The sequence below is a fragment of the Stigmatopora argus genome, chromosome 21 (genome assembly GCF_051989625.1).
Source record: "Stigmatopora argus isolate UIUO_Sarg chromosome 21, RoL_Sarg_1.0, whole genome shotgun sequence".
Classification (NCBI taxonomy): domain Eukaryota; kingdom Metazoa; phylum Chordata; class Actinopteri; order Syngnathiformes; family Syngnathidae; genus Stigmatopora; species Stigmatopora argus.
This window is the reverse complement of record NC_135407.1, coordinates 2,593,794-2,617,643: the sequence shown is the minus strand read 5'-3', so window position 1 is coordinate 2,617,643 and position 23,850 is coordinate 2,593,794. Positions and strand designations below refer to the sequence as shown.

The following is a 23,850-nucleotide window of genomic DNA, read 5'->3' as shown; positions in this document are numbered from 1 at the left end:
TGCGCGCGCGTGTGTCGGCTAACAGGAAGCATATGTACGAGCCGAGAGGAACAAATATCTTCCCTTATTTGACAAAAACGAATTAAGCGAGTGCAAAACAGCGCGGCGCTTGTTCGACATGGCAGTCGCTTCATGTTTACTATCCTTGGAGGTAAATAGCGAAACCGACAAGTGCATGCGATATCATGAAAATAAAGTATTTTAGGAATATCTTTGATGGTAATGCAGCTAAATTACATGTTCTACTTTTTTTCAGGCTATATTTAGATGGTTAAATATTTCTGCAAGGATTTCTGGCGACTTGATTTAAATACCACTCATGTCCGCTGCAACCACAAAATGATTGACAAAGTTAGGACAAGCGGAAATATGAAAACAAGGCATTTCTGTTTGGCTAGATTGGGTTCGCCACCCCAAAAAAAGGACATACCACCAAGCCCAGGACAAGCGTGCGCACGCGTTCTCCGATCTCGGGCGAGATGTCGTTTCCGAATTGCTGCAGGGTGGTCAGAAAGCGCTTGAGCTTGCTCAGCTGGCGCGCGCCGCAAGCCGGCGGAAGCTGCTGATTGGCCAGCGAGGACGACCCGGGACCGTTGCCGTAACCGTTGGGCGGCGACGGCGCGCCGTTTAGCGCCGTGGGAGAGTGGCTGGTGCCGTTGGTCACTAAAAGGAAAACAAAACAAAAAATTGGGACCACCTATAAATGGTCAATATTCAAATAGAGATATTTTTTTAACTAAAATATTCCTTAAATAATCAAACATACTCATGATTCACTAAAAATAATGACTTTTTTTGCCCCCCAAAGCCATATGATGCAAATCTGGCCATACTTGGCTAAAAACAGTATCTTCGACGTACGAAAAATATAACTTCTAAAGCAAAAAAAAAAATTTATCTGATTTTTTTGAAAAATAAGGATTTACTATTTTATAAAAAAAGAAACTGCATTCCGAGAACAACAAGAAACAAACAAAATCACTAACGAATTTGGAAATAAACCTTTTGCATTTAGCTTTTAAGTACAAAACCTCATCAAAAATTTTAGGACGCTTTCTCACTGTACAAAAAATATATTAAAAAAATGTGTTGACAAACCAAAGTAACATTAAAAAATCAATTTCATGAAAGCCAATTTTAAAGCACAAAACTGTGCAGGCAGTTCGAATTCTGACATTCATAAGCAAGATTTTGCATAAAAAAGCAGCATTTTAATCCCTTTAAAAATATATACATTTTTAAGCAGAGTACAAACATTGTTATTAAAAATACACGTGTGTTTATACATCCAACGACTGTGTGTGCTCGACTAATGAGATTAAGTGTCGACTCCCCATCTGGCTGGCGTCCAAACAAGATGCTACGACAATTGAAGTCACGGCGCAAATCAAGGAAAGCAAAGGCGCCCCCCTAACCCCCCCACCCTGCAACCCCTCCCCCCGGGGCTCCTCCCGCCCCTCCGCCATGTTTAATTGCGGCATCGCTTCAGCTTTGACTCATTGACTCTTCAAAGCGTTACTCTTTGAGACAATACTGCGATTAGCCAGAAGTAGGCGTGGCTTCAGCGTGTCTAGGCCCCGCCCCTCAGATAGCCGCACACATTACTCACGGGTGGTGGGCGTGTAGGAGCTGTTTCGGGGGGCTCCTTGCGTGGTGGGCGGCGGCGGCATGGTGGGCGGGGTCAACCTGGATTGTGTCTTGACATCCGCAGGTGAGTCGGGCATGGTGGAGCGCTTCCCGGGGCGACCTGTCAAAAAAGCATTTGACGTCCTATTCATTTTGACTGACATTTTTATGAATGGAAAGTTTCAAAAGACATTTTTGCAATGAAATTGCAGTTTTGGGAACAAATATTGTATATTTTGCCATGACAACGGATGTAAGTGCTAATAAATAATGACACTATGAGGGTTTTTTTTAGGTTATATATCAACAATTTCCCATTTTTGGAGGCGGAGATGTCACAATTTTTCAATATATGTGTATATTCGCTTGGAAATAAATTAGATTTGTAATTTACACTTGTTTCAGTGTCATTGAGAGCGATAGACGTTTCAATGGATTGGACGTCTTTTACCGGGAGTCAGTTCAGGTTCACCATCTTTCCCTGTTTGATATCTATATTGTTGGACAAAGACATTTTCTAGCTTTTCAGTAAAATGTGACATGCATGAGACAGGCTAGCTTAAGCCAGTTAGAGTGTGACCGAGCCATTTAATGTGATTTGGATGCAAAACTGACACTAAATGTACTTCTGGCAAGCGTTTCATGTCTTCACGTACACTTTTACTCCCAAATGTATTCACTTAACATTAAAAAGTCGACCATCGGGCATCGTAGTCGACGTCTAATTGCTATAGATGGCGCTGGCTGGGATGATTTACGGCAAAATATTTGGAAAGTCCACTCGCTCTTTCTTGAGCGTGGCTGCCAGCAACATAAAAAAAATGATGAAAAATAGACGAGAAGCCAAAGCAATTAATCACTGACGCGAAAAAATCTTACACTAGCACAATAGTGAGGCCAAGACAAATATAGCCAGTGTTCAGGGGCAAAAAAAATATGTTTAAAAAAAAGGATAATATATAGAATACAATGTAATGGCCATTGGGTAAGCTATCGGCTAACAAATATATTGGTCAACCTTTAAGAGAAATCTCAATCAAACAGTGAACAATTATGGGGAAAAAACATTGACTCAAAATATTGGTCAACCTTCATAAGAAAGACAGTAAATGATTCCAACTATATCGACTAGATGATGACTAATATCCGTCGATCTTTACTTTTGAACCCAAAAATCTGATCTGAATCTGAATCTGAATCATTCTAGTCAAAAACATCTGCCGTGATATGAATATTGCTGGTAGCGATTGGGCGCCCTTGTGCATAATTTACAAGTCCACCTTAAACAACCTTGAAAACAAAGCTGGCACGGCAGCACGATGCGCGTGTTAAGACTTAACGAGAGCGCTTAATGCGCATCTATCGTCCATTTATTACATCTCCGAGTCGGGCCGCCGGTTCCGCGGCTGCCGGACCGCTCGCCTATCGACGCGGCTTAATGGAAAACGCTTTGACTTTGCCCGAGTAGCTTTACGACTTCTCCGAAGCGCGGCGGCCGGGGGAATTGATGGACGATGGGGGGGTGGAGGGGATTGGGGGGGGGGGGGGGGGGGGGTACGCCGCCATTAAGGAAGAGAACGGCCTCTTGAAATTATTGATGGCGGCCGCCAGTGTTTGCCGTGCACTTGGATGACATCCCATGAGAGGCTTAGTGCTCTTCATTAAATGCGCGAGCTGTTTTGATGCTAAAAATATTTTGGCAAAAGATGTAAAAAGTTTTTTGTGTGACTAAAGACGGTTAAAATGTTGTATAAAGCTAAAAAAAAGAATAGCAATTAGTTATTTATCAAGGCGTACATGGTCAAAATTGGTGCGAAAACTCTTGTTGTGATGCTAAAGATGATTGACTAAACAAGATAATACTATATATATTTAGATACATTAAGTTTGGGGGAAAATCTGTTAAAAATACAGTTTGAAGTAAAAGAAAAAGTGAAATCAAAAACATTTTGGGAAAAACTGCCTAAAATTAATTTAAAAATATATAACTTTCTTAGGTGTGCTTACCAGTTAAAGGAGGGTGTGCAAATTTTAGTTGTAATGCCATTCGATTGAAACCATTTGACATCGGCTATCCAAACTCAATTCCAAATTACAGGAACATTTTTTTCGGTTGTGCTGCTGAATGACTAAAACACATTTATCAAAGGCTTTTGAGACTTAAAAGAACTACATAAAAAGGAACATTTCAAACTGCTTGTCTTTCGCGATACTTAAAGAGTTACATTTGTGGGAGGAAAAAGTTTGGAAAAGCCTTTTAAAAAAGCATTTTGAGGAAAACAACAATGAAAAAGCACAACTTTCTTGGTGTGTGACGATGCTAAAACTTGAAATCTTAATAAAAATATATCAAATGGAACTTCTCAGGTCCACTTGATGAAATTTAGACCCCAAGTTGAGTCCCCACTCACCACCTGGATGTCTCCCACTTACATCATGCATTTTCTTGGGCGTAACGCACTTAGTACACGGTGTCCCCTGTTTACCGAATATTTCTCTCGCGCCGTTGCCGAGGTTACGTTGGCGTTGCATCACTCGAGCCCCCTAACAAGGCTTCTGCTGCAATAAAGGATGGGGGAGGGGGGCCGTCAAACATGAGGTCACTAACTGACCGATGTTGCTTCACCGCTTGTGGATGCGACGTGTACTTCATTAAAAAAACACACACAAAAACAGAAGGGGTACCAGTGCTCATGCTTTAACGCCATTGACAGCACAAGATTTCCAATCCATATTCCAGTCAAAATGGATTGGCCGTCTACCACCGTCAATGGTTAACGCAGTCTGATGTAGCTGGAGAGCGTTTAAGTCAAATAATCAAAATGAAAAGTCACATGATAGATGTCCACGATGCACAATTTTTGCTTTGATTTAAATGTGTTGCAGAAAGTGAGCAAAAATGGGCTTAATAATGCTAACTTTTGGAAAGTAGCAATGCCATCACTGTAAATTAAACAACCTACAAATAACTGATTTTAGTCAATTAGCATTTGATTGAATGGAAAGAATATCCTGACATACCAGCATTGTCGTATCTCTGCTTCTTTACGTTAATGTGACTCATTTCACTCGTCTTGTTCTTTGTTTCCAAACATTAACAGCGACGTTGGCTATTTGATGATTGGCGCTATCATCATTTCCACAGCTGACAAGGCAGCACACGCAAAGCCTTGTGACGTCGTTCCTTTTCATTTTGTCATAAACGCAAAGCACTGTTATATCATTTGTTTTTCGAACAAAGGAAAAATGACAACACGTATAAGAACATTAGAGATCAATCAAAACTCGCACGCTTTATTGTTTGTGTAGAAAGACGGTAATTAGATGTGTCCTAATCAGGTTTCTGCATTTTTGTAACCCTGGAAGACGCAACTAAGGGAGCGGCCATTGTCCATTGATGTTGAAAAAAACTCATATTTAAAATATAAATAAAGAAATACAAAAATATTTACTTGGAAAAACCATTCATGCTCACTCTCACACATAGGGATAATATAGTGTACAATTAGCTTTGCATGCATAATTTTGGAATGTGTCGGGAAACCAGACTACCCATAGAAAACCCACACAAGCCCGGGGAGACCATGCAAAATCCACCCCAGAAGGCCAGAACCCACCTGGGATCGAACCCTCAACCTCAGAAATGTGAGACTGATGCGCTAGCCACTAAACCATTCATTGACCATAAAAATATTTTCCGATTCACTGAATAATCAATGACTCGATTGATCTCGGCAGCTCTAATTTACATCGTTATAAATAAGTAATTATGCGGGCCTTGAAATATGAGTCGATATCCACGAACACGAGGTTGAAAATGTCTTCAGTCGAAGGATAAACGACGGCATTTTGAGGCTTTTAAGAGATATGAAACGATTCGGTTACTGAGATGGACATATCAGGAACAAAAAGGGCGATGGAGAGCGTGGGGGGAGCAAGAAGATGTACGTATTTGGGCCCCCCCTCACGTTTTCCCTCGGCCTCTTTGGGAGAAGGACGCGCTGAGGGACAGGTGGCCAGATTGAGTTTTCGCGAGGCGACGGCGGAGACGGATCAGTATGCCAGCGCGGCGCCGATTCCGCGGCGGCTCCATCATTATTCGTGCGTGCGGCAGACAGATGGAGCTGCATGCAGAACATGGCCCATCAAACTGCACCCGGCTGTCAAGAAGATGTATGGAAGTAACGCCGCAACACACACACACACACACACACATTTATATAGATTTGATTCGCCCCCACTTGTCTCGAGACATAAAAGCAGGCAAAGGCTTTTCCAATAGATGTCATCCATCACAACTTCAAAGATAGAAAACAATCGGATTGGTAGACGAGGACAAACCTAGAAACAAAACACATGAAGGAATTAAACTGCTGATCAATTTGATAATCAATTACAGTACTACCTCGTTTATCGCGGTTAATAAGGTCCGAAACTTGCCGCAATAGGTGAATAACTGTGATGTAGTGACAGATTTTTAGGGCGTCTATTTCATATTTTTGGGACTTTGAACCCTGTCGGTACTATAATTTAACTCCCCAAGAGAGACACTGCCCTCTAGAGACCAGTATTATTGTTTCTACGATATATTTTCATTTATCTGGCGGATTCAAGCTGCGATGTATTGAATCCACGAAAGTCGATCCGCAAAATGGCGAGTTATTACTGTACTAATCTGCTGTCGAAAAAACAGCGGATACATGTGATAATTAATTTCACTGGTCTACAAAATTCAGGAAAATATCATAACTAAATTGTACTCTATATGGTGACATGGACTGGAAAATAAAAGATTTTAGTGCTGCTGTTTGTATTCAAGATAATTAAAGTTTGAATACACAATAAAATAAACCGTACTTCCCGCAAAACACTACCACTTTTGCCCACTGGTGTCTCCAAAATTGCTTTGTGATGATTTACCATTTCACCCAGTCATTGTATATAAAAAACACTTTTAACCTCAGTTTTGTTTGTTTTTTTGTGAGCCAAATTCAGTGTCACTACTCTTATCCAGGAAGTATTTTGCTTTTTAGACGATTTAGTGATAGTTGTCGATTATTCGTAACTGGACTAATTGATAGAATTAAGAATGCCACTGCTTAACCAACAACATTTCCATCACAACATCTAAATAGCACAAAAACGGCTAACCGTTCTTCACTTTCAAACTACCATAACAGCAGCAGACATCCAAGGGGGTGTCAACGAATGAGAGAACTGCCCCCCTCCCACTTCAAATGGATGGGACATCTACTCACAATAAACAGAATTCCCATCAACCACACGATTGGACGTCTCTCACGAATGACAAAAGCAAAACGCATCAACGCGATGGCGTTATTTACAGTTTCCCGTTGCAGGGAAGAAGAAAAAAATGAGCGGCGTAATGAAGCGCCGAATCCCGACACTCCTGCGCATCCTGCTGCAATGTTTACACTGTGCCGAGCCAGCAAAAAGACATAAGGAGATTCATCAATGGCACGCTGAAGGTCTGAACACCATCTGTTCCATCGCACAAATATTAACACACACGCACACACAAAGACGGGCGCCAAAGTCTTAACACTTCCCACACACGCGCAGATGTGCACGATGGCCAATAAAACACATGTTGTGTCAAACATCAGTTGTCCTTTGCTGTTTTGTTTTATGTTTTTTTCTCCTCAAATAAGTCAATAGAAAGTGTGATGGCTGTTCTTGCCATCTGTTGCCGTTGAGAAAAATATCTTAAAATAGATTTTTTTTTAGAACAAGTCTTTCAATGGGTGGAGTTCCGTAAAAGTTGCTATGATGACTTATTTGCTTGGAAAATAAGGCAGAAAATGAACCAATGGATTTAATGTTAATGTATTTTCAACCAATGTCCAATTAATTTTAACAAGGATGAGTTTTTTTAAAGAGGATTTACATTTGATTTACATCAATCTACAGTGGTACGACGAAAATTTCGATCGAATAATTCGCCCGCGATACGATCAAAATCGTACCACTGTACTTGAACTGGAAAGCAAAAAGAAAATCATAAAATTACAAATAATGATGTAAAAAAATAATATTTAATCAAATATATAAAAGTATAAATACTATAGTACTCATAGCGACAGAATTTCACGCGTTAAAAATGAATGACATTACCAAAAAAAATCATGTTAGCAGAAAGTTTAATCATATAATAAGTGCCTTATTGCTTTGGAAAGATATTTTACTTGAATTTGTTGGCTGCCAATGAAACCAAAAGCCGTCCACTACTATGAAGCACTTTGTAAAATGACTGAAAAAATCAAAACAGTGTCTTTTAGCTTTGTAAAACAAAATTCCAACGACAAACCAGCATTCACTTGCAAATGACGTGGATAAACGTCTGATGGTTTGAACTGGGAGGCTGACATTTGAATAATATTTAGTGTCGCCGACTTTGACAACAAGGCGGCTTTGTGGGCCGCCCAAGCCCGACTGCTGCGGCGCTACAGATGGATGCCACCACTCATTCTCTCTGGAGCCGTGCCAGCACCAGCTCGTGAACAGCTTGCCTGGCACAGACCCTCTCCCGCTGTGTGCGTGCGTGAGCGCGTGGGTGGGGGGGAAACAGTGGCAAAATACCCGCACGCAGACGGAAGGCCAAAACGCTCTGCAAGCAGCGGCAACAAGAAGCGCTGCGCTTCGCAATGACATTAACGGCGATCCGCGTCAATGACAGCCAAGTTCGATAACTTGCGTTCAAAATCTTCTATTTTTAGGCCTGAAAATGTCATGTCAAATTACGAGTGTGCTGACGAGACTTTTAAAGATATAAACAAAACATTTTGGAAAAAAATGCATTCCTAACTTGTTTTGATGTTTAAAGGAAAAATCATACCTAATAGTTTGGTTTTTTTAATGGATGAGTTTAAAAAAAAAATCCCAATTACAAATGACACCAATTAATTTTTGTTTCACTTATTTTGTGGAATTGTGATCATTTTAGATTAAACAATCAATTTTCAAACAGGATTAGAAATGGTAATCAATCATGCTTATGAATAAACCCTCTCTCCAGGAACTTTCACTTTAATTGAAATGACAGTTGTAAGGACTAAAAATAAGATTTTAATATGTTTTTTGTGAGTGCTTCCCATTGACAGCATTAGACATTCATTACCAATACCTTCCTTTTTAGTTTTTAATAAAAATAAATATCTACTGTTTTCTACTTTAACTATCAAAAAATCAAATATACACAGTTTAAAGAGAATATGATCCATTGAAAATGTTAGGGATAATATTAAATACATACACACACATCAGTGAAAATATTATGAGGTTCAAAAAGGAGTATTTGGACCAACATTTGACTCCACGTTTTTGATTCATTGAAATTCAATTAATGGTAGCGGCCCTACCGTAGTTGACGGACAACGTGCTTTCGAAGGAAACCCTAAAAATATTGAGGTAAAGATGACTTTGACCCATTTAGGAACCTATGTTACATAAACTACTGTATTCACATGTTAAAAGTAGTCCAGTAAAAGTACAAATCAAGTATTTGCAATTGTGCTGGCTGACTGTACTACATTACAGCGTACAGCTGGCAGCAGGTACGCTTGGGCGGGGGGGGGTACAGTCCCTCATGGGGGCAGCACGGTGGCCGGCGATGCCAAACGAGCGGCAGCGTCCGCCGAGCTTTTGCCATCTGCGACGGCTGAGCTCGGAGGGCACGCGCGCGCACGCATGGATGCGCGGGCGCTGACAGCTCGCCATCTGTGCGGCGCCGCCGACTTCGCGCTCCGCTGGCGTTCTCTTGCCCTTGCTTTGGCTTCCCGGGACCTCCGCGACATTACGCCTATGCTTTTTTTTTGTTGAAAAAATGAAAAATAATGCTCTTGTTTTTGTACTCATTTCACATCAGCTGGAGCGCGTTTTGCCATCCAGGCTACCGTATGGATTTGCGAACACAAGAAAATACCGTATTTACACCAAAAACTGGTTTCCTCTGAAACTGTTTCACTTAAAATGGAAAAAAACAGGAGAGCCATCTAAAAATACATAATACAGCAAAAACAATACATCTTAGCACCAACAAAATTTTGCTGTCAAGGTGGAAATGTCACCACAGGTGATTCCTTAAATGACATGTTTGAGGTGATGTGGTTTTTTAATTATTAATATATATATGTATAAACACATACATACATATACATATACACACATACATATATATATACACATACATATACACATATACACACATACACACACATATACACATATACACACACACATACACACACATACATATACACACACACACATATACACACACACACATACCCATGTATACGTAAATATACATAGACAATACACATACACAAATATACATGTACACAAATATACATAGACAATACACATACACAAATATACATGTACACAAATATACATATACAATACATAGATATATATATACGTGCATATAATAAAAAAAACGCAAATTAATCTCCATAATTGCCATTTACGGCCTATTATTATTACTTTTTTAATACATATTTTTTTCCCCACCACGGCTACCATTGCTTGTGATAGATGCCCAATCCATTTGGAAATTGAGCCATGAATTGGACGTCTATCGCCGTCAATGGCACGCCGTGTTAGAACCCACTGCCGCTGCCATGGAAACCCTCCGATTGAGCCGTTGCGGTTCCGTCCGATCACTCCAATGAATTCCAAATGAAAAATAAAGTGCTTTTATGGCGAATATAATGCGGCGCTGCCGAGCAACCCCAAAGCTCATCCGGCGAGATGCACTCAGTTAAACTAATGGACGCTCTATTGATCCCCCACCACTTCCTGTCATCCTCGTTTCTTCTTCTTCTGTGGTTTTATTGCCTCCCCCGCCGCGCGGCGCTCTGCCGGCATCACAACATGTGATTAACATATGTCGGCGCGTATTATGCCGGCCTCTCTGTTTATTGGTGTGCCGCGTGTGCGCGCGCGAGACAAAGCGTGCGGAGATGATTGCGAGCCAACGAGGCTCTCGCGCTCCCAGGCGGCCTCTTCCCGATGCCAGTAATGGAGGCGACAAATGTCAGCGCAACAAAAACACAGACACAAAGAAGACAGACGTGTGCGTGAGAGGACAACAAAACGCTACTTGGCTGCCAAAATGGGAGATTACAATCGATAGATAGGTGGCTCAGTCAGTCTACATTTGGTTGCAAAAATAATGGGTTTTTGTTTTAAAAATTTAAAAAAAGCTGTCTTTGTGGAAAAAAATTAATGCTTCATCCAAGGGAGTCATGTCATGTAGTGTTATGGAAATAAAGATGTGCCCTTTTACAAGAAAATTTTAAATTAGTGGGGTTATTTTTGGGTGGTGGTGGTAAAAACTGTCATATTTGTAATGAAAAAAATATATATTTGCTATGAAAAAGATATTTAATGTTTAACACTATGATAGTGGCAAAAGCCACTTTCCAGATTTATTATTATTGTATAATGTATTCTAATGAAGTTTCACAACATGATTTCACATCTACTTAAAAGCAGAATAACAAGATTTTTACATTTAAAGGATCGTCCAATTCTGAAAAATTGTCACAAATATTGCTGAAGTTTTTTTTGTTTTGCTAAAAACATTTTCATAGATAGATGTACATTTAATATACTTATTAAATACGTGCATTTTAAATCTTTTAATCAAAACAAACATTTCATTTGTATTTTTACAGAATTATTAATATTAGTGTAAAAAATATATATTCATGCAATATTTTTATTTTTAACGTTTTTATAAACTATTACGACAAAAAATTCAATTTCGGAGAAAAACAAAATAATCTTTATAATTTTCCAAAAATATCACAATAATCAAAGCATCACGATATTTCTGACCCCTATGACCTTTGACCCTTTCTCCTCTAATCATACCACCTATTCAGTACCTTTGAGTTTGACAAGTTAATCCTTTACAAAATAATCACAAAATTCCCTTTCTGACCTCTGTGACCTTTGACCCCATGACCCCAAAATGTAGTCACCGATTTTGCTCTATATTACAAACATATCGCTCAAGATAACAATCCCTTTATTCGTTCTTGAATGATCTCATCTATTATAAGACAACCATACAGACAACCAACTATGAAACCGAATTCCGCACAAGCTCCGCCTTTTGTAGGTTTGGCCTATAACTGCAAAAAAACCCAACAACAATCCCCAACAGAATACTGCAATCTTACAAAACGATTCAAGAAATCCCTCTGTACCGTTTCCAACCTAATTCTCCAAAATCAACACGTCTCGCCTTCCCCGCTCGCTATTCCTCGCTTAACACTCATTGGCATTCACACATCGCCGCCAGATTGGCCTGCCCGCCTCCCCCAGGTGGCCGATAATCAATAAAAGCAGGTGCCGGCGAGATGAGACCCCCGACCGCCGCTGATTGGATCGGGTGGGCATGTTTGCACGCAAAAAAAAAACAGCAGCTTGACGACACGCAAGACGTAGACGATGACCCTCGTTCCTTCGCCCGCCAATTTTTTTCTCGGTGTCGCTTTGCAAAATGGAGGCGCACCAAGATAGCCCGAATGCTGCAATGAGAGCAGAAGCGTGAAGGCACCCCCGACTGCGCTGCAGGTCCCCAACCATCTGGATCCTTCCACCTCCTCCTCTGCAGGCTGATGCTATGCTATTCGCGACGGAGCCGTTTCACCTAACGCTGGCGATACGCGGCGTACATACTAATCGGCGAAGAAATCTGTTGAGGTCTCGCGGTGGGGAAGGAGACGGAGAAAAATGATAGGGAAGATCACAATAGTTCATCGATTAGAAAATGAATGGACATTTTTTTCAGATGCTTTTCTTAACACTTACAAAAGGAAATTGTCGATTTAGAAGCAGGGAATTGAGAAGAAAAAAGGTCACAAAAAAATTATAAAAACAATAACAAATGTTATGCATTGACTTTTTCCTCACGTGTTAACTCACGGGCTACCATTGACGGACATGTACCTAAAAAAAAATCAAAAAACAAACCAAAAAAGGTGATGACATTGACTTTTGGTGACCTCATGGATGGACATTAGCGTCTAACCTATTGGAAAAATGAGTACTGGCACTGTTTGATTAAGTTTCAGGGAAAGTGAAAGTTTCTGAGGTGAGAGTTTAGTCATTAGTTGCTATTGACAGCGATAGACGTCCAACCGATTGGGAAAATGGGCGCTGGCAGTTCATGTTTTAAGGGAAGTGAAAGTTTCTGGGGTGAGAGTTGATTAGTATATTTTGTTCTTTTATTATATATTGCAAATATTTTTTTTGTTTATTTAGTCACTGGCTGCCATTAACGAGGACAGACGTCAAATCTATTTGGAAATGGGAGAAGTTGGAATCCATCACGCTTTGCTAAACATCCCCAATTCCAAGCAATGATCAACCCCCCCCACCCAAAAAAAATAATAATTTAATTTTTGTAAATAATCGTTCTTTGCAAACCTAACGTCGCAACGGGAAAAAAGAAAAAAAAAGAAAATCTAGCATGTGAAATGCAGAACTTGTGGAAAACAGATCTTTTTACACTCCACCTTTCCGCAAACGCTGCCCGGCAACCGGGTTTCTTCCCCCGAGGGCGCTTCTGAGGAAACCCGATAGGACGGCCGGGACGAGCATCCGCCGCACGAATCACCTGCGACGACGCCCGGGCAGAAAAAAAAAAAAAACTATACACAAACATCCTGAGCGGCATACGTATGCCGACATCCTTCTGGTTCCTGAAGCGCGGGGCTATCTGGGTTCCTCTCATTCGGAAGGCCCATTGTGTGGCCGACCCGGTTCCTGTCCTGTCGCTCGGGCCCACCGACCGGCCGGCGCTGTTTTCAATCAAGTCTCCAACTTCCAATCGCCGGGGCTATTTTTGTGGAAACATTCCTTGCGGTCGCGGCGGCCGGCCGGCCCGCCAGCTCGCTCGGTTTCTGGATAAAACCCGATTGCGGTTCTGCTAGCGTTTTGGGACCCCCAATGTGTGCGACTTTGAAAAGGGAACACATCAATTTGCCTGTCCACCATGAGTAGATTTTATAGTAGAGTGGAGGAATTCCATTGACTGCAATGCTGCATTGGTAGGAAATCACGACCAGGTGACAAAATATGAACTCATCCCACTGCCATTGACAGGAACGAGGGTCTTATGATTGGACGTCTATCGCCGTTATTGGCAGCCAATGAGTTATGGAAATCGATCTACAGGTACTCTAAAAAGATGTAATTTGAAAATTGCTATAATTACGAAAAATAATGATAGAAGGTGAAGAGGGACATTTTTATATTGTTAGCATAAACTGATGAACTAGCGTTAACTAAAAAAATCAATATTCAGCCTAGTCATTTAATGTCAAACATTGAAATTGGAAAGTTCATGCTGATTTTGAAAATGTTATTCCGATCTTTTTAAATGAAAAGTATACATTTGAACAAAAATACATCTAAAAGAGGACCATTTTGATCAATCTTTTGCTTGATTTGATTGGATTGTGACCAATTAATGACAATGATTATTGTTTTGCATTTCTTAATACTTTACAGTTCAAATGCATTGGTTGTCTACTCCTGACAAATTTAACTAAACAGCACTGAAACAGTCAACATTCAATTTAATGTATCACGTACTTTTAAAAAAATAATGTTAACATCAAACACAACATTAGATGAAATACGCCTTAACAACTGCGATACGCCAAATCCAAAATAAACGATAAACATGACCAAACAGCTAACATGGCTAAGTCGCTAAATCGTCGAAACCACTAAATTGTTTGCAGTTATGGAAACAACTTAAAAAAAAAAAAAAAGCGAAACTTCTTCCACTTTGTGAATGCTATGACATGCTAATGGTTAGCACATGTGCAAGGCAGCATTAGTTAGGAGGTGCGGGTGGATTAGCGAAAAGCAGATGTTGATGAAGAGACATAGGTACTGGAAACAGATGGGAACCAGATCATGGCCGCGCCAGCCAAACAATCTCCCAACATCTGCAAAAAGATTCCCAACGCTCATGAGGAGGAGGAGGGGGGGATTTTGGGGGTTACGCTCTCTTTCTTTCGACTCCCGAATTTTTATCGTGCGGGAGTCGTTTCGTCGGATCGTCTCGGGCAAATGTGTCCGCGAAGAGGCCCGATAAAAAACATCGTAAGCGTCATACACGAATGTCCCGTCGGAATACCGGTTGGGATTTATCGGATGACGTCGAGAGTTTTCGGGCGAGCCGCAAAAATTAGGTCGTATTGACGGATTTATGAATTTTCAATATTGGGTGTTCGGTTACAAGGGGAAAGCAGATGTGCTGTTACACAAAAGTGGATTGACGGGAAAATAGACGCCGGTGTGTGTTTTGGAAGCTAAAAAAAAGTGCAGAAATGGGTGGAAATATCCCCGATTTTAACTCGTTATATCTTTGTGAGTTGATATCGATTATTATTTGATTAATACGACAGTAAATTTCAATACTGAAGAATTTGTTGGCATACACAATGTGATTTAATATGACAAAAATGTTTTTAAGACCAACTATAGAGTACTTTTGGAAAAAACATTTGACCCATTCCCATTTAGCTTTATTTTTGGCAGCCCTTAACTTATAAAAACGTTGCCTTTACCAAGATGGCCGACCATCCAAAATGATTTAAACGCTTCTCCCTGAGGCTTAAACCTGATTTAAGTTACTTTAAGAACATTTCACATAGCTTGACCTTGTATCAAATGATTTCTGTATCCATTATGACTCTTTTTTATAGATAAATATTCAAATTTGCACTACTATTTGCCTTTTGTGCATCTTGTGACACAATAAAATGCATCAGTAACTCTCCCTTTGTGAGTTGATATCGATTATTATTTGATTAATACGACAGTAAATTTCAATACTGAAGAATTTGTTGGCATACACAATGTGATTAAATATGACAAAAATGTTTTTAAGACCAACTCTAAAGTACTTTTGGAAAAAACATTTGACCCATGCCATCTTTGTAAATCCCAACTGGGGTGATACCAGGTAACGTTTTCACTTTGGAGACTCAGCCTGTCATTATTTCTATTTTTTTTTTTGTAATTTTCAATACACACTTGGACACCTGCACGCACACACCGAGTGACACAATCGCATCCAGCAGCTTATCTTTTTTTGGAATAAGAAGAGAATAAGAAAAGGGGCTTGTCAGGATGGGCACATTGTGCGCGTGTGTGAGAGTGAGGGGAAGGCAATGTGCATTAGGGCGATTACAATATCAGCAGACTCCAGATGGAAGCAGGAAAATAAACAGTGCGAGAGAAAGACAGGACAGACATCTGTGTGTGCATGTGTGTGTATGTGCGTGTGTGTGTGTGTGTGTGTGTGTGTGTGTGTGTGTGTGTGTGTGTGTGGTGTGTGTGGTGTGTGGTGTGTGTGTGTGTGTGTGTGTGTGTGTGTGTGTGTGTGTGTGTGTGTCTGAGAAAGTACAGTTAATTAGAGACTCAATTCCAGTCTATAGAAAGTGCCTGGGGAGAGTTACCGATGCATTTTATTGTGTCACAAGATGCACAAAAGGCAAATAGTACTGCAAATTTGAATATTTATCTATAAAAAAAACAGTCACAATGAATACGGAAATCTTTTGATACAAGGTCAACCTATGTGAAATGCTCTTAAAGTAACTTAAATCAGGTTTAAGCCTCAGGGAGAAGCGTTTAAATCATTTTGGATGGTCGGCCATCTTGGTAGAGGCAACGTTTTTATAAGTTAAGGGCTGCCAAAAATAAAGCTAAATGGGAATGGGTCAAATGTTTTTTCCAAAAGTACTTTGTAGTTGGCCTTAAAAATATTTTTGTCATATTTAATCGCATTGTGTATGCCAACAAATTCTTCAGTATTGAAATTTACTGTCGTATTAATCAAATAATAATCGATATCAACTCACAAAGATATAACGAGTTAAAATCGGTGATATTTCCACCCATTTCTGCCCTTTTTTTAACATAAAACAGAGAAATTGCGTTTTTTGGGACACAAAATTGGTACGCATGAACATGCAATAATGATCAAAAGTGCATCCGATTATAATTTTAATAATTTCAAGTAATTTGGTCCATGTAAACGCAGCCAGTCTTAAACAAAACAAAGCCTGACACCTATTTTCTGAACGTCGGCAAGTAGTGTTCTTGCTGCAATAAAAAAACTGCAGTCCTTTAAACACCGTCTTTCACGGCTGATGAAATTCAATAATCGGCGACGAGTACCACCCTCTCGTTGATAACCATCGATGGGCCTATCGATCGACACGCACGTGCGCTCGCACACACACTTGGTTCCGTCAATAGCACCGACTGGGAGACTTTGTGAAGCTCGGGCGATCCATATGAGCTGCAAGTACCACAAAAAAGTCCCATCCATCACGATCGGCCTTGAAAAATCTCATTTTGAAATTCATTATGACACTTTTTGTCGGCAATCTTGCTTCTTTTTTTTAGCCCTACAGTATTCCAACATCGTTATTACATAGCGATGAAAAAAAATGAGTATGAATTTGAACAAAAAGAGCTTTTAGTGAAGTGTAACGTTCGGAAAAAAAAAATCGATTGAACCAGCTTTACCTGCCCTTCACGTCAGAAGCGATTGGACGTCCATCGCCGTCAATGGAAGTCAATGAGTAAACGTATAATCGTATTCTGGGCGAGGTTTTGGTACGTTTTTGCCAAATTTCTGAAGATTGTGTATTTGACTATTTCTGTAAATTGACATAGAAACAACAACAAAACAATGATAATCAATGTTCACTTTTTTTCGTGTTATTACGAGATTATTTTACTGACCTGTGACCTTTGACCTAATGACCCCAACATTTTAACACCTTGTAAATTTCGGATTACAAATCTATCCTGCACGTTTGATAATCCCATTATTGTTTTGTGAGTTATATTGAATGCAAACCAAATATAACGAACATGAAAATCTATACAAGTGTGCTTAAAAAAACTGCATTTTTATAACCTGGATGAGTTGTTTCATACATCCCAGATGAATATTTTACACATAACCTAGCAAATGGACATTTTTCATGGTAGGAACCTTTAAAAATATATATTTATATATAAAAATTAAGAGTATTTCGGACAAAACTTTGAAAATGGACGCACAAACAAGAACCACTTTGCACTCCGCTATCGTATTGATACTTGCTTCCTGTTCACGTTTCCAGGTCCCGCCTCTTTACCCTGATTGGCTCGTTCGGTCATCATAGTGATTAGAAACTTGAGATCGTCAAGACGGTACTGCATGATGAATTAATGAATCAGGCAGGAGCGTCTAACTTGCAAGGCTAGCAAGCATCGATGCAGAAATGAGTAAATGTCAGCCAATTTTTCTTCAATATCATTAAAAAGCCCAACCTTGCTACTTGTAGTTTTACACTTCCAAGATGCAGCCACAACATAATTGCAAGGCCACGTGTGCCTGCCTGATGTGTTTGACCTCGCGGTCCAATAGGGGGGGGGGCCTTGGGTGGGTGGCTGAGTGGGTGTCTTGCGCCAGGTGTGCGGCACGCAGATGGTCGCGCTGGCGGATGATCCGGAACACGGGAGCGCCGCGAGCCCAATGCTGACTTGTTTATACTCTGCGTTTTTACACATTATTTACCTTTCATTTTTTTTCCCTGTCTGATCATTACCGCGATTGATCTTTGGCTGTCATTGGCTGCCATGGATTGGACGACTAGCCCCGCCCATAACAACCAATGAGTTAACAATACAAATCATATAGTTATCATAGATTAAAATGAAAAAATAAAGTGTCAGCGATGACAAAGTATTGGTGTCAATTCTTATATTGATTATTTGATGTAGATTTGCCAAAAAAAAAGGATTTGAAAAACACAGCCTCACCAGATGCTCTCAGTTTTGATCATTTTAACATTTTAGGCAAAACTCTACATAAAGTACCTTTTAGCTAATTTAGCTAAATTAGCCCAAATGCATCCTTACATATCACAAAAACATGCACAATCAAAAGACTAATATATTACGACTTCAATCTCATAATACTACATTAAATTATATAACAATACATCTTTTTTTCTTATATTACCTGAAATTATGTAACATTACGCCTCTCATAAATCACGTAAAGTGATATATTACGACATAATATTACAAACTATGACCTTATTCACATAATATTGCCAATTTTTCTTATTGTATCACAACATGTGGCTGTATTGTCATAATATTGTGATTTTAATCCCGTAAAATTAGGATTATTCTAGTAGTCCTTTTATTTTTCTCGATTTGGCCCAAATACTCCATCGTATTCTTGGCATACAGACCGTTGATAAACAATTTAACACAAAAAAAACTGGCTTCTATAACAACTATTTATGACTTCATTTGCATCATCGCACCATCACACCAACACCATCTGTGTGACAGCAATATTCCCACTGGAGCTCAAACACGGCAGAACCCGTTACACATCGCGAAATAGGCTGCCCACACACACGCACTTGAATATTGTTTAAAAAATATAAGAATAAATAAACATATATCATTCACATATTCAACAAAAAACGTCTAAAATGAACACAAGTGAAGAGCAAGCAAGCCATGTGATGATTAAAGCGCACACGTGAAAGCCTTTTCCTATTATCATAAAATCACCCATTTAACCAAAAATTTGTATCATTTGTAATAAATGTAAAGGAAAAAAAAGGACTCACACAGAAAGGTGTCGGAGATTCCCACCATGCGGCACGTCTGTTGTGTTGGATAGCGGGGCGGCGGTTCTCGGGGAAAGGGACCGCGACTCCGCAGCTGCGCGTCCCGACGAAGGCGCACTCTCGGCGGCGTGTACTTCCCAAAAAGTCCGTGCGGAGGGTGGAGGGAGTTGGGAGGCGATCGGGGGTAAAGCGCGGAAGAGGGTGACGTGGGAGCACAGGGGTGGGGGGAGAAGGGTCCTGGAATCCGTCAAAACGTCGAGCAATTGGGGTAAAAGAGGGGAGGACGCGTGGTTTTGACACGCTGGATGCAGCTCAGCTTGTGTGGCGTCGCCCTCATTCTGACGCCGCGAGGGAGCCTGCGCACAGCCAGGTGGCAGGGGGCGGGGCCTGCAGCATCAACACGCACTCATTGGAGAGCGCTTCTTCTTTCAATACATTTGGGAAAAAAAGGCTTGAGACGTGAATATAGTATACATACATTGATAGAAAATATGGAACAAAAGGTCATTTTTCTCATTCATTCATTTTCTGAACCGCTTAACCTCACAAGGATCGCGGAGGGTGCTGGAGACTATCCCAGCCAAATACGGGCACAAGGTGGGGGACAACCTGAATTGGGGGCCAGCCAATTGGAGGGCACAAGGAGACACACAACCAATCACGCTCAATTTAGAGCGTTAATCAGCCTACTGTGCATGTTTTGGGGATGCGGGAGGAAACCGGAGTACCCGGGGAAAACCCACGGAAGAACATGGACGCCTACTTTGTAATACTCAACGGTGCCCCTATAGTACGGGAGTGAAATTGCATCAAATGCCACACACTCGATTAACTTACAATTTAGAATTCTTAACTAAAAGACCACTTTTTTGTCTTTTCTTTTGGAGGACAAAAATGCCATCACTGCTCATCTGCTTGGGACCGGCATGGGAAGCGTAAGCGAAGAATTATCACTCATTACGCCCAAGCTGTGGTGTGGACAAGAACCAGCCGGAAGCTCCGGGGTATGTTTGACTGCTGTGTGTCTGTCCGGCGCACTCACACACGCCGCACTGGTACGCCTGGTTGGGTGACCTAAGGCAAACACGTTGGCCGCACCATCTGGAAGTCATCTGGACCGCGTAGTCAGTCAAAGGCAACTGCTGAAAATAGGAAGTCCATTAGCACTGGGACGTGTCTTTGATGTAAAAGTGCAAGAAAATGACCATTGGGTCAGAACCAAAGCCAGGTATCAAAACGGGGTTGATGCTGCGTTGATTTTTATGGTAAGTCATCATATCAGCTTCCAAAATACGAATCAAGCAAATTCTTCTAGCCGGTAGTTGACCTTTGGTGGACATGTATAAAAAAAATGTGACTAGATCAGATTCATTGGAGGTTGCCAGACCGTCAATGGCACTGAAATTAAAGTTGCGATTTGAACGGAGCAATGCCGACTTTTCTATCCTGTCCTAAATTGTAGTCTTTGTCACGTCTCCGTCTGAGCGAGACGCTTCGACCTGTCAAGCGAGCGCTATTGTCTGTCGCGTACGCAAATAATTCGGCGTATTTTCCATCTTCGGCAGAGCGTATTGTTCCCTCGGCGGCGTCTCCGCGGGAAGAAGATGACGCCATTAGCACCGAGGGATTGCAGGGCTCCTATCATTTTCTCGCCGTCTGCGACGAAGAGGCGACAGGCAGACAAAGATGTCGGGAGGGGGAAAACTAGAAAGCGGGAGATGGGACGGAGGATGGCGATCAACCCGCCGATGATCTTCGCCGTGCGTCAGGGAGGTCATGTGATTAAAAATAAAAAAGCAATTGGTGACGACGACAGAATAACGTAGAGCTTCGTTAAGGTGATTAGTCATTAAGATTGTTACCTGTTGTTACTAATAGAGGTCCAATTTGTTTGAATTAGGAGGATGGCAGAAAATGAATGTTTGATCATTGATCAAAAATACAATTATTAGACTATAACTGGATGAAAATATTAAAGAAAATGACAAAAAAGATTTTCGTAAAACAAGAGTGGTACTTAAAAATACTTCAAATTTACTTAAAATGATCGTTTTAAGACTACATACAGAAAATATCGCAGAAAGATTCGGCTTAAGAGATTTACGGAAAAAAATAGTGACAAAATGTGACAAAAAAAAATCCATAAAATCATTTCACATAAAAGAACCATTTTAGCCTTCACAAAATTAAGAACTAGTTACTAAAGAATACTTATTTATATACAAAAAAATAGTGACAAAATGTGACAAAACTGGTTACCATAAAATCATTTCACATAAAAGAACCACTTTTAGCCTTCACAAAATTAAAAACTAGTTATTAAAGAATACTTATTTATATATACAAAGATAACTAAACAAAAAACTAAATCAAAACCTATAAAACAATTGCAAAAATAACAACATAATCAATTTCTATTAAGTATCGTAAAAATAAATACCAAGAATATAAAAATCCACTCCATCATAAAATACATAATATATGTCACGTCATGACATTCAAAGTAGCTTTCTCTAGTGGTACACGAAAAAAAACACTAATATTTCAACTGTTTCTATTCCGATATTTTTTGTTGTCATCATCGTCCTTCCACTTAGCTCCTCCCCTTTGACCTTGACCCGTGACCAATGCCTCCAAAGCTCAGACTTGAACTGACGACTTTGAATGACACTTGTTTACCCTCGAGCGTCCCCTTTGCGGCGCGGCAAATACGCGGGGGCGCGCTTGTTTTCGTCACCCGCCGAGGCCGACGGCTGGGTGACACAGGTGGCTGCCCGCTAGGTGGGAAAATGCAGGAAGTCTGCCTGTCTGTATCACGCGCAGCATGTTTCCCCCTTTCAGAGGCGAGGTATCCTGTGCGGATTGTGCGCATTGTGTGCGTGTGTGGCCGACGGCGGCGGGCACTTGACTTTCGGGAACCCCCCCCCGGCGGCAAAAAACAGGCGCTGTTGTGTGTTTCCTGCTGCCCCTGCGCCATTATCGCGGGTTGTTGGCTCTTCCCTTTCAGGTTTCCTCAGCGCTTATCCTCCTTGCGCCTCCGGCCGACAAGATGTTTCGCTGCGATTGTCGGAGAAGAAACGCCGTGCGTGCAACCTGTTGTTGATTTTGCTCGATTTTTTTGCATGGCTGGGGTTTTTTTCACGTCAGGTTTCTCACGGGTAATCATGTTGGACATACAAGGCTATTTTTTTTTGTTCTGAAGTTATTTACGAAGAAAGCAGAACTTGATTTTACGTAGTTTTTGTATCACATAAGTTGACCTTAGGCCAAATTGCCTTTTTTACGATAGATTTCATGGAAGGAAAGATGTTATATTTAACCGCTTTATTTTAAATCAAGGGAAATAAAAGCTGAGACCTTGAGATTTCTCCAACATGAGTACACCAAGTCATAATATTTAACAACAAGTTGTTGTTTTTTTCCATCAAACTGCAGTGGTATTTATTTCAACGTGCTACATGAGGTGTTAGAAGGCCAAATTCCTACGCGGCGCCACAAAAATTTAGAAGACAGGAGAAAATTGCTTCGAAGGCGGCTAAGTAAATCCTTTTTGGAATGGCAATTTGGGGCCAAGGTGATGACAACTTTTTTTTGTTGAGTGTATGATGGTCTTCAAGTCATGCAGCCTGACTTGAATGCTTGTAAAACATAAAAAAACAGCGCCAACCGGCCGTAATTCAAAGGACTGGCAAGGTTAATTAGCAAGAAAAAGTGCAGGAATTTCTTTAAAAAAAAAAGGAATTAACCTGTCAGAAAAATAATCTTTACCATTGACGAGCAAAACACAATAAACGTGAAAGAAGCAGCTATGTGAGATTTAATTCCAAAGTATTGAGACACTTCCTCATTCAATTGCATGTGCAGGTGTCTTAAAACTTTTGGCTTTTAACGGATAAAGTGACAGTTTAAGAACAACTAATAGAAATGTGAAAACTAACGTACCTGCTGGCTATGTGGCTAATGCTAAATGTACCAATACCAAGTTTTTGAAAAAAAAATAGTTTTTACGTCGACTAAGGATAAACTAATATGTGGGATGTGGATTTTACTTTTTTATATACCAGATTTCCTTGCATATTAGCCCTACCCTTAAAATAGCCTTAAAATCGTTGAATTTTACAATTTCTCTCGTATAAGCCGCTCCCTGATTCACAATTTTCACCTCCATATTTATGGTTTTAATAGAGCAAGGGCGGGCACAAGTGTATTTTTCCACGTTTTATGCAAGATATGTTTTTTTTCTTGAATTTTATTCATTGGCGTCAAAATAAAATTTGCTTAGCGTTTTATCTGTTTATCGTTTCTCTATTTTGAAATAAATGACCGTATCGGCCGCTTTGTCTTGCGTTATGGCATTTCGTCTTTGTCACCTTGCAGTTTCGTGCATGTCAAGTCTAATTTGTGCATTTATAAGCCGCATATTTACAGTTACAAATGCGACTTATATGCAAGGAAATACGGTATGTTATTTCTCAATGGAGTGCCATATCGATATGATACAAATATTGGTGCAACA

General features: G+C 40.4%; 2 protein-coding genes across 7 annotated transcripts in view; both read right to left on the bottom strand.

Annotated features, from left to right (window-relative positions):
• Positions 1–19,477, bottom strand: part of runx1t1 (RUNX1 partner transcriptional co-repressor 1) — a 28,823-nt gene extending 9,346 nt beyond the window's left edge. For 4 of the 5 annotated variants that reach the window (XM_077591235.1, XM_077591236.1, XM_077591238.1 and 1 more), the window contains exons 1-3: positions 4,648–4,720; positions 1,610–1,747; positions 431–663 (exon numbers count right to left, since the gene is read on the bottom strand). In XM_077591235.1, coding sequence (XP_077447361.1) covers positions 431–663; positions 1,610–1,747; positions 4,648–4,690 — 414 coding nt within the window. In that variant the 5' untranslated portion in view covers positions 4,691–4,720. Of the gene's footprint in view, positions 1–430; positions 664–1,609; positions 1,748–4,647; positions 4,721–19,334 lie in introns of those variants that run through there. The other variant, XM_077591237.1, reaches the window with a different exon arrangement.
• An 859-nt stretch (positions 19,478–20,336) lies between these two features.
• The window catches only part of triqk (triple QxxK/R motif containing), a 70,202-nt gene continuing 66,688 nt past the window's right edge, over positions 20,337–23,850 (bottom strand). The window contains exon 5 of one of the 2 annotated variants that reach the window (XR_013297948.1): positions 20,337–20,476. The gene's annotated coding sequence lies outside the window, so the exon portion shown is untranslated. The remainder of the gene's footprint in view (positions 20,477–23,850) is intronic. The other variant, XR_013297949.1, reaches the window with a different exon arrangement.